The sequence below is a fragment of the Labrus bergylta genome, chromosome 9, assembly GCF_963930695.1.
Source record: "Labrus bergylta chromosome 9, fLabBer1.1, whole genome shotgun sequence".
NCBI lineage: Eukaryota > Metazoa > Chordata > Actinopteri > Labriformes > Labridae > Labrus > Labrus bergylta.
The window spans coordinates 29,786,719-29,803,856 of record NC_089203.1 but is presented as its reverse complement, the minus strand read 5'-3'; the positions used below and the strand labels follow the sequence as shown (position 1 = coordinate 29,803,856).

At 44.6% G+C, this 17,138-nt stretch overlaps 1 protein-coding gene across 1 annotated transcript in view; it reads left to right on the top strand.

Annotated features, from left to right (window-relative positions):
- Window positions 1–17,138, top strand: part of fam13b (family with sequence similarity 13 member B) — a 64,530-nt gene that overhangs the window by 31,772 nt on the left and 15,620 nt on the right. The window contains 2 exon segments of the mRNA XM_065958820.1: window positions 1,162–1,289; window positions 15,512–15,556. Of these exon segments, the coding sequence (XP_065814892.1) occupies window positions 1,162–1,289; window positions 15,512–15,556 (173 nt within the window).

Here is a 17,138-nt window from a genome sequence, read left to right as displayed (position 1 = left end):
ATCGATTCAGACCTCTGAAAAATATTTCCCCCTCGTTTGGCCTTCTTTGCATCATAACCATCACTCATGGGTTCTTTGTGGAGTCAACATAAAAACGATCACCTAACACCACGTCTCTTCCTCCTAACTATGTGCAAAACCTTCTTGCTTTCCTCCCCCTCCCCCCACCTTCGTTTTTTTTTTTTAAAGGGCAGATTTTTCTATCTGGTTACCATTTCACGGTATCTGCAGTGTCAACGCGTAACACGTTAGCCCCGTCTATATTAAGATGTGTTATGAAACAAACAGCCATATCTTGTTCCTGACATGTACACACATTCTGCATATACAAACATATCGACACCTTTCTTTGAATTTCTCTCACAGGATATCTTTCCTGCTTCTTCGTGTCCAGGAGGAATTTTTATATTATATGATCTTTGGCATTACGATGTGGAGTTATTAATGTCCCGTCCTGAGTTACATCTAATCTGTACACATTCAGAAAGTCAAAGTGATGTTCAGACAAACAAGCTGCGCTAACAAGCAGCTGTCAATCACAGCAGAGCGTGCACTAGGTCAGAAGGTCAAACACACTTTTTATTTAGGCCAAATTGGTCAAGATTCAGAAACTGCATCACAGATATCTCGCACCAAAAGCTTTCAGAATGAGATTTCCTGCTTTTTCTATTGCAGGACCAAAACTGTGGAACTCTTTGCCCCCAGACATCCCACTACTGGTGTTTTTAAAACTTGCCTTAAGACATATTTAAACTCAATTGCCTTTAATTTTCAGTAACCCGTCAAGCACAAAACCCATATCTCTGTTAGTCTCGTGTTACACTGGACTTAACTGTCATTTTTTTTATTGTTGTTGTTCTTGTCTTTTACTTTCTAGTGTTTTGTTTTCTGCAATGTTGTGTTTAAAGTGCTATATAAATAAAGTTGAGTTGAGTATAAAAAGGTATATTTTATATTACGCAGAAGCCGCCATATTGTTTCTGGTTTGAATGCCGGGGAAAACGGCCTTTCCTGTCAACCATGAAAACACCACTTTTAGAATGAATTTGTCCGTAACTTAATGTTTTGAGTTCAGCGTCTCCACATTCAACCCTCCTCACATTAAATTAGTAATTTATCAAAAGTAACCTTTTGGTGTCCTGTCATGTTCCCGTCTTTTAGATCACTGAGCTGCTGGATGACGAGAGGTGTGAGGCCGAATGTGAAGAGCTGCCTCAGGACGGAGACGAGGGTCCATCCTCCTCTGACTCACCACAACACACACACACTGACGACGGCCCCGCAGTCAGGTGAGACATGACCACAAGACCGTTAATGAAATGCTTCATCCGGGGTCATCCCAAGATGATGGGGAAACATTTAGAGAGGTAACGACTTGAGACAACATGAAGCCTGAAGTCAGAGTGATTCGGCTGTTTTCGTTCACACATGCAGCACCTCTTGCAAATATCAGGAATTTTTCGGGCAAATATGAAAGACCGATATGTTACAAATATTATGTTGAAAAAGCTTTAATTAACATCCAAACATTTTTAAAATCTCCTCACAGGTCTTAATCCACTTTTGCATTCTGGCCTGTTGATGTTATGTAGCTGATTACCAAACATGCAGATGCTCACAGACACAGGACATAATGCCCCTCCTCCCTCCCCTCAGACCGAAGGACCGTAGTTCAACCTCCCCTGCAGGAACATGAAGATATGTACATAAGTGAAAAGGCTTCAAGGTTGTGCACAGGTGTGATGATGGCGCTTAATGAGAGTAGATCGTTTAAAGAGCAAATATGAATACAACTTAAAAACCTTTGCACGACTTAAGTCCTCTCCACTAAGTCCTGTTTGACTTATTGTGTCTTCACTTCACCACACTGCCTCCTTTGTCACTGAGCTTGGCTGCATTGGTTAAATCATGGACAGTTCAACTTTTCTCATCATGCACACATTTGATTTCTGCAGACGTCTAGACCAGAAATCTTTTTTAGAGGCGGTGTTTGATGGGGTGCCGGATAGCCTAGTGGTTATGGAGTGTGCACCATGTACAGAGGCTGAAGTCCTCATTTCAGCGGGTGTGGGTTTAAGTCCGACCTCAGCCCTTTGCTGCATACCCCCCCTCTCAATGTTTCCTTTGTCTCTTCAGCTGACCGATCTGATAAATGCAAAATTTGCCCAAAAAGGCGGCGTTCGGACATCAAACTATGTCATGAAGTGGGTGCATATGACGCCAAACTAAAGTCTTGAAAAGAGCAAATCCGGCTCACTACTCTTGCACAGAGTGTGCGTGCGTGCGTGCGTGTGTGTGTGTCATGGTCAGCATCATGCTGCTAGCCGTGTCCTACTGGCCTTTAAGATGATTATAGACAGTAATCCATAATCCACTCAAACACTCTCAGTCTCTAACAGTATACACACACAGTCTCATGCTCACATGATTTAAACCAGTGGTTCTCAACTGGTGGGTCGGGACCCTTAAGTGGGTCGTGATTTTTCTCGAAGGAGTTAGCGGTGGGTCCTGAAGCTGGACCAACGACTCAGAACGACCAGCGCATTCAGCATGTTTCTATGTCAGTCACAGTGTCACACTTTACTTCATTCAAACATTTAAAAACTTTGCTGCCAGGTGCTGTCGCCCTTTTTTAACCCCTGCTGTCCCCGAGGTCAACACACCGTGTAATGACAGATAACAGCGGAGTCCATGTGTGTGCTGTGTGGTATGTGTCCTGTCTTGGAGGGTGAGATAAGTGGTTTAGTTGTTGATACTCCGTCTGTGGAGCAACACAGAAGGATTCTGTGTGTGTGTGTTTGTGTTTTAAGGAGGAAGGCTTTACTGTGTGTGTGTGTGTGTGTGTGTGTGTGTGTGTGTGTGTGTGTGTGTGTGTGTGTGTGTGTGTGTGTGTGTGTGTGTGTGTGTGTGTGTGTGTGTGTGTGTGTGTGTGTGTGTGTGTGTGTGTGTGTGTGTGTGTGTGTGTGTGTCTCTGTGTGTGTGTCTCTGTGTGTGTGTGTGTGTGTGTGTGTGTCTGTGTGTGTGTGTCTGTGTGTGTGTGTGTGTGTGTGTGTGTGTGTGTGTGTCTCTGTGTGTGTGTGTGTGTGTGTGTGTGTGTGTGTGTGTGTGTGTGTGTGTGTGTGTGTGTGTGTGTGTGTGTGTGTGTGTGTGTGTGTGTGTGTGTGTGTAGGGGGGTGACATGCTGTAAATTATTCAGATTGCTCCATGGCTGCCAGGCTGCCTCATGTGATTGGTTTAGTTTGTATTAATTCCCTTTTAACTGAAGGCAGCCTGCAGACGTGGTCCCTCCTGTTTGACCTTGTTTGATCTTGGTGTCTGGTCTGGGGGATTACGCTTTAGTCCACCACGGCCCAAACCGCAAAACCATCTAAATAACACAGACCCAGAGCTCTAAAGAATACAGCTGTTTCATGTGATAAATATATCGAGCCCTCTGGTTTGATTTGGAGCCGACAAACCTTTAGTCTTATCGCTCCAGTGACAAAAGAATATGTTTGCTTTCTTTGTCAGGGTTCCCTTGAAACAGTGATACTCGACCTGAGCTGCATGCAGCTCTTTTATGTCCTACTTAAAAGGAAACACTTTTTTAAATAAGGGAAACATTGTCAGCAGAATTCATACATGCAAGTCACATCGATCTATTTTGCTTCACCTCGCTGTGGTAACATCGTCACCAAAGGGCTGACAAGCTAGCAAGACTAAAACTGAAAACTTGAGTCCACACTGATCCCAGTGAAAGAGCGACAGAGGCATCCCTCACCATCACACACAGACCGATCAGAATCATGAAATCATACACTGATTGGATGAATAGTGCTCGCCTGTTAAAGTTGTTTTCTGACAAATAAAGACCTGGAAGGAGTGGAAAACCTTGGACATGAACGACATGCCACGACGGTCGACGGTCAGTTTGACCTTACAGGAGAACTGCCTGATACGGGCATGGAGATTGAAGCATCTGAAAGTTTGCAGTAATGTTGGACAAGAAATAATCAACATATTCATAGCTGATGGCGCACTGCTTTCTGGATTGTGTCCGTCCCTGTGTTTCCTGAGCAGGGCTAGGTTGAGTCATGGTTCACCTGTGTGTTCGATGTTTGTTTGCACTTACTGACGTTGTTTCCTCCTCTCTGCATTCATGCTTGTGTTGTACTTTAGTGAATTTTCTTTGACTTGAAATGTTGTGTCAGTTCAGTTTATGAAACATCTTGAAGTATTCAAAGAATGCTCGATTCAGTGTGTTGGTTTTCAGTATTTTCTCATCTGCATCCCTCTCTTCCTTCACAGTTTACTCATTAGAAAGTTGATGAGTCATTGTGCATGTCCATTTTTAACTGATACTGACTTGAGCACTTCTCTCTATTGCTGTGTTCATCACTCATTCTTCCTCACATAACAGTTTGTGACGGCTCCGAGAGATAGAAAAGTTCCCCCGTCCTGTGACTCAACATTAGCTGTGCCGGACTTGTTTGTCTAGCTCTTGACAGGCAGGGAAGTCTGCCCTCTGTTGCTGTTACAGTCAGCCCTTAATAGACTCTGACAGCCAACACACACACACACACACACACACACACACACACACCTTACACGCTGACAGCCTCCGCTCATTTCAAATCTATATATAATCCCTGGTATTTCTCTTCTGATCTCCCTTCCTCCCCCGTCACTGCTTCCCGTCTGTCCTCTCTCTCTTTCTCTCTCTCTCTCTGTCTTTCTTTCTCTCTCTCTGTCTTTCTTTCTCTCTCTCTCTCTGTCTTTCTTTCTCTCTCTCTCTCTCTCTGTCTTTCTTTCTCTCTCTCTCTGTCTTTCTTTCTCTCTCTCTCTCTGTCTTTCTCTCTCTCTCTGTCTTTCTTTCTCTCTCTCTCTGTCTTTCTTTCTCTCTCTCTCTCTCTCTGTCTTTCTTTCTCTCTCTCTCTGTCTTTCTTTCTCTCTCTCTCTGTCTTTCTTTCTCTCTGTCTTTCTTTCTCTCTCTCTCTCTCTTTTTTTCTCTTTTTCTCTCTCTCTCTCTCTGTCTTTCTTTCTCTCTCTCTCTCTGTCTTTCTCTCTCTCTCTCTCTCTCTTTCTTTCTCTCTCTGTCTTTCTTTCTCTCTCTCTGTCTTTCTCTCTATCTCTCTCTCTCTCTCTGTCTTTCTCTCTCTCTCTGTCTTTCTTTCTCTCTCTCTCTCTGTCTTTCTCTCTCTCTCTCTCTCTCTCTCTCTCTCTCTCTCTCTCTCTCTCTCCCTCTCTGTATCTGTGGAAAGTATTTTTTTCATGAGGCCTCTGAAATGTTCTGGCAGGCTGAGGACGAGGGCTCCTGGGATGCACTCCTGGCCCCGGTGAGGAGGAGCAAAGCAGGAAGGAGAGAAATGGATGGATTAATGGAGGGAACAGAGACGGCCATGGGGGAGAAAGAGGCAGGGCGAGTGGGAGAATTGGAAAGTGTCCCTACTTGTAAATGATTCATTGATTTGCAGTCTGAGCGTAAACACAATATCAGACCTCGGGAGGGAAAAGGTCAGGACAGAAGATGGCGATTAAAGTCATTATAAAACACTTGTCTTCAATTGTGTCGTCACGTTAGGGCCTTCATTCCCTCCGGTCGTTCCTCACAGCGAATCCAGCCCAGCGTGTGTGTGACGTCTGTTACATCTCATGTTGCAGATAACCAGTCTTGTAATTCTTAAAGCCCCTCGTGATGAATCCCCCATTGAGATTCTCCACGTTATTTTGATGTGGCTGTTGAGATGATTTATATCCCAACGTGACACCACCGCGTCGTGCTGGAGAGCTCCGCTCTTTCTTTTTGTGGCAACGATGTCCGGGGCTTTCCACCGACACCTGGAGTAGGAAAAAGTAGCCAGCGAGAGGGGTCCAGGGACATGCCCCCCCCCCCCCCCATGGAGAAAGATTGGGGCCTTCTCCTACATTTCAACGCCGCTAAGTTTACAACAACACAGAGTCAATTTAAACACAGTGAAATGAGGAGGGTGCAACCATGACTTAAAGTCAGGGTTGGTAATTTCCTCCAGATTCACTTTTTAAGATTCTCGTGTAAATTGTCTTTAGGTCCTGACAGAAATGAATAACTCATGTTCTCTGAAAAAGGAACAAAGAGAATCCATCATCTGTATCAGTTTGTAAGTCTGTAAAAACTTCAACCAATGTCTGCCACGAGGTACCGATCTGATGAACCAATCAGACGCCTCCCTGTCTCCCTGCTCGCTCTCTTGCGTGCTCTAGCTCACACTCAAAGCTCGTCACCGATGACTTTAGGAGTTTATACTGTGAGTTTACTGACCGCTGAATGAGACATGAGACGACGTAGTTTCTACACAATGAGATGAGCTGAGGTCCACTTCTGGAGCGACGGCGCTCGTGCATGTAAGTGAGGGGGCGTGGCTTTAGAGGGAGCACAGAGGGGAGGGGGTGTAGACGGAGCACTGAGGGAATGCTACTTTCAAAATCATGCTAGTTTTTGAAAATTACCAACCCTGCCTTTAAGTCCTGCGATCTGGAGAATATTTATGCAACACTTTGTGGTGCAGCATCAAATATGTGAAAGGAAAACACCACATTATTAAATAATTAACAAAAAATCAATGCTTCTTCCTGCACGCAGCTCATGTTGTTGCGTGATTTCAAGTGTTTTTTTTCGCATGGAAGTTTTGCTGGTCGTGAGCAACCTCAAAAAATGACCACTGTCATAAAACATGACATGAGATGTGCATAATAAAAACTTTTTCTTGTTACCGTGCACACGTTGGCTTCCCGTTAGGCATTCAATAAAAAAGGTGAAATCAGAAGTGTCCTGTCCCGTACACTTCATAACTGTGACAGGTGTACTGCATGTCTGCATGAGCTATACATGGACACAAACATAAACACATTATATAGGTCAGTACAGGAGTGTCATGTGTGATACTTTGACCTGCTTTAAAAACCTTCTCATGTCTCGTATAACTTCAGCCTCAGCTTTAAGATTGACACACAAACAGATAGACCACGTAGTGTATATATATAGTTCATTTTTGGAAATAAGCAATTTATTCAAAATAACACACTGTGAATTTTTGATTGTAAATATAATGCATGAGAATGGGCAGTCACTTATTTGACCAATTAAAATACTCTTCTTTACGTTGGGTAGCTGTTTTATTAAGAGAAAGGGTTTTAGAAAATACACCAGATTTTAAAACAAAATGATGAAACCCCAGAGCAGCTGCTTTAAGGACAATATATCTTTCTGCTGGATTGCTGTATTAAAAATGAACGTCTCTTTGGCGGCTGATGGATGAATCCAATTTGTAGCGTCCCTGAATGAACCTAAAAGTTGTTTTTTGAAGAAGTCCCTGTCTTCTTTACTGTATAGTCATGTATGTATTACTGAAAACCAAGCTGCAACCTCAGGTGTTGAACAACAAAGCCAATGAGGAAGTGATAAAAACTGCAGTCCCTCAAGTGTCCACTAGAGGCCACCTCCGAAGGACCAGGAAATCCCATACACACACACCATATTAAACTGTCAGTTTAAAAGCAAAAATTAACCAGTTACAGTCTGGTACAAAAAATGGTTTTGTTCGTATTAGTTGATGTCTTTATCCAAGTTTGGGCCATTTTTGCCTTCATTGGAGAGGACAGCTGAAGAGAGACAGGAAGTGTTGGGAGGAGAGAATTAGGAAAAAACCCATGGCCGCTTCGTCAAGGATCACAGCTTCTGTACATGAGGCCAGCTACATAACTGCTAGGCCATACGGCGCCCCGTCAATGTCTTTATCGGCACACACTGTACTGGGGGTTGCTACAAGCGGCTGTGTTGTAAAGGTCATTCAAGAGGCTTACGGCCTGACTCAGCTCCAGCTCTTTGCTTGTGGTGAGGTGGACTGAAAGCTTAATTGAGTCAGCATTTCCAGTATGGCGACTGCCATGGATAGGCTTCCAAAACAGCCCTTTAGAAACCAATGGTGGACGTCACTCAGGCTCCCCCTTCTTCACCCCCTCTCTTTCCATCAGTTAGTCTCACTTCATGCCCTCCTTTCTCTGCTTTCCTCACCCCTCTCTCTCGAGGCTTGGGTGTCACTGCTTGGCACAATATGTAATACGATATACTAAATGACCTAGATAGCCAAACTCACCACTTGTGCTATCAGTTCTCACCCACCGTCCCGGCAGCGCTGTCCTATCTGGCTTTCAGCGGAGCACTCACGGTCCTCATGGAAAAAAAAAAAATGACTTCGATTGTCACCCCGGCTGGCTGCCTCCTCGTGTCAACACGTTTCCTTTGTGTTTGTCACAGACGGTACAGTCAAGGTCGGAGATAAGAGTTTGGATAAAAATACAAGGAAGTTCACGTAACTCCAAACTTAAATAAAATCTGGTAAATGATTCATGAACAAACGTTGTGTAACTTATATTGTTTGGTCTCCTCTACTTCATTCCTCGAGGGATTTAAGGAATTATGTAAAGTTTAGAGAAGTGTGACCCGGACTTAAGAGCAGCAGAATGCACATTTAACTCTGTGAGGACGGCTGTTGGGTTATTACTTCATACCAAAGTTTGGTATTACTTAGCACTCACTTATTGTGTTGGATGTTAGAATATAGAAGGGTCTTGGAAAAGTTCTTGTTCGTCCCTGATTGGCAGGATGTCTCATGGGTAGGCTGTGGCTCAGTTGGTAGAGTCGGTCGTCTCTCAATGGGAAGGTGTATGATTTTGTTTTTGTCTTCATAGCTTCCCCTTCTTTTCTTAAACGATATTCACAAAAACATGCTGTCGCTCAACTCTAAATCAAATAAACTTTGAGGACAGAAGGAACTAACTTAGTTCTGTTGGGGGTGATATCTGAGTGTTTTGATCTGCTCATGATTATCTGTGTTCCTTTACGTCAGTACACACACACACACACACACACACACACACACACACACACACACACACACACACACACACACACACACACACACACACACACACACACAGATAAAACTGAAATGAACATTTGGATATCCTCCTCTCCTCCCTTTCCTTATTGATACCGCCCACTTTCTGTCCTTCTCTTGTTGTCCGTCAATGTGTCCCTTAGGGTTAGGGTTAACCTCCTCTGTCTCTCCCCGTTCCCCCTTTCTGATCAATACTTTGTGTAATATTAACTGTCTGAGAAGCTGAAGAAGGGAGGGCAGCCGTTATATTCCTAGTGTCATTTAGAAGAAACAGGTGTGTGAATGTGATAATGTGCATGTGGTGCAATTGCATGTGTGTGCACATCGATATACGGCCCACTGAGCCAGCTGTAATAACTGCTGAGCTATTGTCACAACTGAGTGGACTAAAAAAAAATCAACCCCTCTGTTCTTTCTGTCTCCTGATTGGCCCACAGAAGTATTTCCCTCTTTGCAATTGGCTCCCAACTTCAGCCCCTCCCATCCCATTGGTCCTCTTGGGGTTGTTGCTTGGTTACATCAGAAGCTGGTATATTTGAGCAGAGCACTGGATGTTTACTGCAGCACTTTTACAGGCAGAGTGCAGAGTGAGACAACCTTACTCACTCACTACACTCATTCAAGGATACACACACCGGTTCAGAGGACGCCACAGAATGCACCCAGGCGATACCCTGGCTCTGCTGCTCAACCTGCTCAACGCTGACGCCCCAAAGTGCTCAACTGGGATAACCTACCCACCGGATACCCACAGGCTGACCCACCAGCCCTCGTACTGAGAGAGACTAAATCTAATCTGAGAAGAGAACAGAGTGAGCTTTAACAGCTGGAAACTGCTCCTACAGGAGATGTGTCAAGTGGTTAACAGTGAAACAGAAGACCGTGCTGAGTTCGGTGTCAAAGTCAAGCCGACTTCTCTGCAGGATTTTCAAGAATAAAAAGCAGACCAGACTTTCATAACCTTCGAGTTCGCTCTCCGACTGTGCTGAACAGGGAAGGAAAGACCAAAAAGCAAAACAAGTCCGACATCGTGCATCAGCACCTGCAGGCTGGATCCACTGACACTAAAACCACTGGATCCACTGAAACAAAACAACGAGGACAGATCCCAGTGAGAGAAAAACACAGCTGACAAAATGAGAATGGCCTGTGACATTCTGCTGCAGAGGTAAACACCGGGGTTATGTAACTTCCCTGTTCTGGCTGGAATGCGAGATGTGATGGATGAATGAATAAAGAGAGCAGAATAATGAGAGAGATGAATGAATGACTGGCTGAGCTTTAACGGGAGAAGGAGAGGAAAAGGAGAAAGTGTTGTATGCATGGCGAGGATTAATTAACAAAAACAGGAACGAGGGGAAAGGTGGGAGAAAAGACCGACTTGTGAGTGCTGGAATGAATCGGAGGAAACCATCAGATTGATTGTCACTCTTTTATTCTGAATGTAAGAATGGAGGGGAAACGAGGCTGGATTGTGTTCCTCGCTCATTGTTTAGTTACCAGAGAGAGATGAAAGAGAAAAGAGCGCGAGCCGAGCAGAGGAAGTGATTTCTTTCTTCACGTAGAACACAAACTGAGCAGAAGACGATGAAGAGAAAGAGAAAGGGGTCATAAGATTACGTAACAGCTGGCTTTGTGTTATGCAAGTAGAAGAATAAAAGAAAGCGAGGGCGGGCTGCCTGACAATGTGTCAGCATTTTGTCTGGCTATAAAAAGAAAATATTTTAACAAGCAGCCTCAAATTCAACCTTTTGGAAAGACATATTTGGGGCGGCTGTGGCTCAGTTGGTAGAGTCGGTCGTCCCCTAACGGGAAGGTCGGGGGTTTGATCCCCAGCTCCTGCAGCTACATGTCCGATGTGTTCTTGTGCAAGACACTAAACCCCAAGTTTCGTCTGCAGCACATGAATGTATATGAATTAGTGTGACCTGCGGTTTGAAAGCGCTTTGAGTAGTAGAAGTCTTCCTTAGCTAATCAGTGGCGGTCATAATTGGTGAATCAGCTGTTGGAAGTTTACGCTCTCGCAGACTTGGTACTCCCACAAGTATCTAAAAGAAAACCACAACCATCGACTGAAAGCTGTGTTGAAATATAAATTTGTAAAATTTGCTGAGTGCGCCGGATAGCCTAGTGGTTATGTTGAGCACCCAGTATATACAGAAGCTATAGTTCTCGTCGCAGCGGTCGTGGGTTTGAATCCGACTTCGTCCCCTTGCTGCATGACATCTCCTATTCTCTCCTCCAATGTTTCCTGTTGCTCTTCAGCTGTCCGATCTAATAAAGGCAAACTTATATCTTAAAAAATATATAATTTTCTCAGTAGTTGTCAATTAGAGAATTGGTGAGACTGTTTTTAAGGATCTGTGTTAAAATGTCATTTTGGGTCAAGTCTCTAACCTGAGGACACTTCAGCATGCAAACCTGAGGATCTGGGAATTGAACCGTTGATCCGCCAATTATTGGATAAACCAGCTCTAACTCCTGAGACACAACCGCCTCTTTTTGAGCCGACAAATGTAAGAAATATAGCAGCAGCTCCCTGCGACGCTGCGAGAGAAATGGTCAATTAAATAAAGGTTTAAGGATGAGGAAGATTTGTAGAGTCAACTAAACAAAACAGATCGTCATTCTCAGATGTACAAAGGTCTGCAGGAGGATTACAGAGCAAATGCGTGGAAGAGGTGAGCTGCACTGGTCATTTATGGGTATCCATGCAGAAAAACAAACCCAGGTCCTAAATGTTCGACCTTGTGTGTGTTTGAATTTGGGGTATTTGAATGCAAACATCTGTTGTAAGGCTCTGAGAGAGTTTCTTGACTCAGACATGAAGGGCTTTAAATGTTTACTGTTTCAGAGGCAGCGAGCAGAAGAGCTGTTTATGAGATGTAAGATGATGCCTATAACTGTGAGTGAGTGCTTCTGTGTGTGTGTGTGTGTTGGAAGTAGGTTACCTATCAGAGTGAAATATGTGCTCTTGTGCATGCAGATGAAGATGTGTGTGAGGTATAAATGAAGGTGTGTGGGTTGTTGCATAGACTGCAGCAGTGTGTGAGTACCTCCCAGTCAGAACAGAGCAGAGCAGAGTCGGGTTTGCTGACAGCAGCACCTCTGATGAATCACAACTAACCTCCAACTCACCTTACACACACATTCACTCACTCACTCTCCTGCCACCTGAATAACCGCTCAATATAATGTAAAGACGCCCTCGATTTGTCCTCATTACCTCCTTCACTGTGGACACACAGATTCTCTATTCTTATTTCACACTGTTTACTCAACTGAAGCAGACAAAACCTCGCTCAGTCTTGAGATGTTTTTGTTGTTAGCCAGCTGAGATGAGGCCTCGTCGTATAAAACGTCTGCTGTCACGGTAACCACTGAAAAGAATTACAGCGGTACAAACAAGTTAACCGCGGAGAACGGAGGCCACCGTCAAAAACACCTCATGTTCAGACACAAAGGCAACTTCGCCCCTTTGGGAACATTTTGAATTTGTTTTTATTCTCTGCAAAGTTTTAGGGGCAAAATTTGGGCCAAGTCTTTCAAAATGAAAAACGTCAGGGAGTGTGTTTTTGTCGTAAAAATGGATTTATGTTTTTATTTGTGATAGTTTGGGATTATATGTGGCACTCTTGTGGTGTTTAAATTAGGGATGTAACGATTCACTCACGATTAATTTCACAAAATGAGACTGAAGACAAATTACGAGAAGACTCTTTGGCTCTTGCACTTTTTTGGCCAACTGGGTTCCAAACCCGCTTGTCAGTGTGGTTTTTCTTCTCTCAACAAGAGGAGGTGATGAGAGCTTCTTGTTGTAGTGTTGGGTTAAATGCTGTTTGTGTAGTCCCCCGTCTTGTAATATTTGCACACAGTTTTTGTCTCGTCTGTTATCTTCTCACCTCTTTCATTTTCTGTCTCAGATATGGATCGACAGATAGTCTAACATGAGGTGTATATAAAAACATCTCTGTGTATGAAAGTGCATCAAAGACATACACTGACCATATGAAGACTTTTGGTGCTCTCTGGCACCCACCAAAGGTCTCTGAGTGTAACTGCACCGTTGTATGACTCACCACACAGTTGACACCTTCCTACTTAACGCACTAATCCGCCAGCAGAGATTTCTCCTGCCGTGGTCACGCTCAGCGATTTGATGAGCAGACTGCAGATTAGCCTGATAGGATCTGATTGAATCTGGGAACTTCTGCTCACCTTAGATGACTTTCAGGAATCGGTTTGGGGAAGCACTTATCGAACCAAAATAGTAACATGAAGAGTTAGTGAAGTTCGAGGTAAACAGATGATAAAGGGGGCTGCTGAATCAAGAAAACCGTTTGTTTACTTCTGAGACTTTATCAAGGACATCCTGTCTGAGGCCCCCCCCCCCCCCCCCCCCCCCGGTCACTTTCAAAGGTTTTACAGTATCACTGCTAAGAAGGCGTTAGCTAAAGGAGCGACTCCCTAAGATGTTATCAAGGTCTTTATCTCCGTCTTTGGCTTCTGCTGCAGCCGTGGTTGTAGGACAGGAGATGATCTCATCTGACCTACTTGGAGCCAAAGCTTTGGTTGCCAAGTAGTACTCCTTTGACACCACATGACTACAACTTCTCTGACTTTGTGGCTTATTTTAAGTCGTTTCTGTCTGATATGGGAGTCTGAATATTTGCATCTCTCCAGATTTTGAGTAAACTCTGGATCTTTGCATCACCGCCATCGTTTCAAATGATTATACAGCATGTCCACATTGCCCGCTCTTGAGCAACCGTACCCTGCCGAAGCCCACCCCTTAGAACCGTGCCAGGGCCAGGGAAGTGCACGGTACAGAGCAGTCCCACTAGTCAAACAAACTGGAAACAAACTTTGCCCTTCTGAAAAAAATAAAGTCATCTGAAGCTGAACGAGGCATCCTTTACCCACGTTTTTGGAGCCAATTAAGAACGTGTTTGACCGTTGTTCCAAACTCGATTTCAAACTGATTCCAGCACGTCAGGGGGGGGACAACTGGGTCTTTTCAGTGCCCTTCATGGTGTCCTCGTTTTGGGAGAAAATGCCCAGCAGGACCCTTTAATGTTTGGTCCTCTAGGGCTCCACTGACACTGATAGAAATGTTATCTCTGCCGCTTTGGGAGCTGGAGGGCGGCAGCAACAGCCCGAAGGTGCAACGGTGATTTCAGTTCATGCCTTCAGGGGTAGCATGGTGTAAGGTCAGATATTATCTTTGCTTCTTAAGACACTTGGCGGTTATGTAACCTCCTGGAGGAGCCTATCTGGGATCTATTGTTAGTGACGCAGCCACCCAGCAAGGCCCCTGAGGGTTCAACTCTGCAGGAGAGCCCGCTGTCAGATGTTATCAGAGCTTCGACGGGACGGTGGCCTCAGAGGGAGCCTGCAGGGTGCAGAGCTGTTTAACAGGAGGAAGAAGGAGGGTGTTTAAGAATCAAGGGTAAAAGGAGGAGAGGAGATGAGAGAGATGGAGAGAGAGAGAAATTAACTTTTATTGAATAAAGTTTGCACAAAGCAAGAGGGCAAAGATGGAGTGAGAATTGCAGAAAAAGTTTGAAAATGTGAGGATAGTTCGAGAACAGCGGGCAGAAAACGATGATGGAGGAGGGAGAAAAAAAGATGGAGGGTGGTATCATGTCCTCTCTGCCCATTAATGATTCAGTCTGTATCGATCCAACTGAAGACTCTTTGCTGCTGCAGGTGTGTGTGTGTGTGTGTGTGTGTGTGTCATCCACACAAACAGCTTGCATAACGTCAGCTGCTGTTTGTCTAATGAGATGAGTTTGACCGCTTAAGTCACACACACACACACACACACACACACACACACTTGATCCGCCTCTGTGAGATGAACTTGGGCATAATGAGAGCGACATTGTTGTGTGTGTGTGTGTGTGTGTGTGTGTGTGTGTGTGTGTGTGTGTGTGTGTAGGGTTGTTATATAAATCCGGAGTCCTGGTATGTCTGACAGGGTGTGTGTGTGTGTGTGTATGTGTGTGAGACCGGCAGCGGGCTGCTGAATCAACGGACACATCTCAGCCCCCTCCCTGTTTCATGCATTACACACACACACACACGCATACTTCCTCGCCTTTGGAGGAACATCGGAGAACAAATATGACCTTATGCACACACACACACACACACACACACACACACACACACACACACACACACACACACACACACACACACACACACACACACACACACACACACGTCCTTCTATCCGATCAGCAGCATTCAGCAGAGCTCTGTAGCCTAAATAACAATGTGCCCACCCAGAGCGGCGCCAGCCTCTGAATGTTTGTGTGATTGTGTGTCTGTGGAGCGTTTCTTCAGATTGGCAGACGGGACACACACTCATTATTCTGACTTAAACACTTTTTTTTTATGAAATTATTTTACACTTTACATCCATCTTTATCTTCCTGCACACACAGAGGCATTCTTAACTCAAATGTTCTTCTTCTTCTTTCCTGGTCTGACCCTTACCGCCCGATGCAAACATCCTCCAAGGTCATTTTATGTCAGTGAGGGAGTCGAGGAGTACGTGATGTTCTAACCATCTCTATCTCTCCTTACAGCTCCCACCTCTCCCCTATATCCATCTTGCCTGCTGACTCTGCTGAGTAAGTTCACACACACACACACACACACACACTCTCCACTCACAGCAACATAAACAGCCACTTCTTTATGTACACACACACTCCAGCTACACTTCCTGTCATCTGGCAATTCATTTAACGTGCAGCTCTTACCACTCGTAAGGTAAGCAGATATAAAACTGCAAACAAGAGGCGAGAGATGGACCACCAGGTCAGCTGAGGTAAAGCTACACACGTGCGAGATGCAGATAATGTAACAGGACTCGAGAATGAAAAGGTGCAGGAGGGTTGTGAGAAAGGTACAAAGGTGAAAATTGAGTGTTGCTTATGAAACCACACTAAAGCATTTCTCATGGCATGTTGCCCCAAGGACGTACGCTCAGCCATCACCTGACTGTCAGGCCGCTCTGCCTCTTCACTGCATGACAGGAAAACATCATAAAATAGATTTCCACAGTGCTTTGCATACAAAGGAGGTTACTGACCTGAACGCTGCAGGGCAAGAACACAAAACTGAAACTGATTTGTGTGATGCACTGAAAAACTAAAGACAGAAAATGGCTTCCAATTGGTTTCTGTGTTGCATTTGTTGATGTTTACGCACAGGTTAGAGGCTTCCTGTAACATCGGCCAGAAGGTAGGAGATCAAACTCATAAATAGAGGATGGTCAGGACAGTTAAAGATCCCATATTCTCCTCAGGTTCACCTTTCATGTTGACAGTCTGTGACACCTTTAGAGAAGCTTTGCATGATTTGAAGCTAAAAAAAAAAATCCTTATTTATCAGATACATGCGTCAAAAAAAAAGCCTGATTTCAGCCTCTGTCTGAAATGGTTTGTCTCAGCTGTTGTCTTTGCCTGCCTACCTATGTGTCAGCTCTCTGAAAGGCTTCCAGTGGGCAGAATGCTGCAGGGCTGCCAGGGGGAGTGCTGGGAGAGGAGAGTCTATGTAAGCGGTTTCAGCGGCTCACGTCGAGGCTTGAAGCATTCTCATGAAATTCTCAGTTTCATATCGGGAAACAGTGGCGCAGTTTTCAGACCAAGCCGTTTAGCGCCCTCTGCAGACTCATCCTGGGATTACTCCCAAGCCTCTGCAAGGATTAGTTGAGCCTCACTGAATACACTCGTACTGTAGATATCCTGCAGCTGAGCTCGCTGCACACCGATCACTATGACTCAACGTCCAACAGTCTGAGTAACACCGGGCTGTGACCTACAACAATCAATAATCATACCTTTATTTTAAATAACACACATCTTGACACAAGAATGAAGTCTCAGTAAAGCCTCCTGATCGGCCTTTGCAGAGGTCACAGCGTCCGTGCTGATGTTACCTTTTTTAGGCTTTGACGTCCGCTCGCCTTCTCTCCCTCTCTCCTCCCTCACTTCAGGTCTAAGCATTATTAATCCTCTCAGGGCCAGACCGGTTTAGTGACTTTATAAGGAGTTGTTAAAAAGCCCAGAATGGAAAGAAAAAACAAAACGTTTCAGTGATCATTGATTCAATATTATTCTCACTAAATCTGACTCTGTATATATCTCATCGTTCTGAACATTCTTCTAATAGATGTGTAGGTAAACAGACGAGTTAATCATCCAGCCA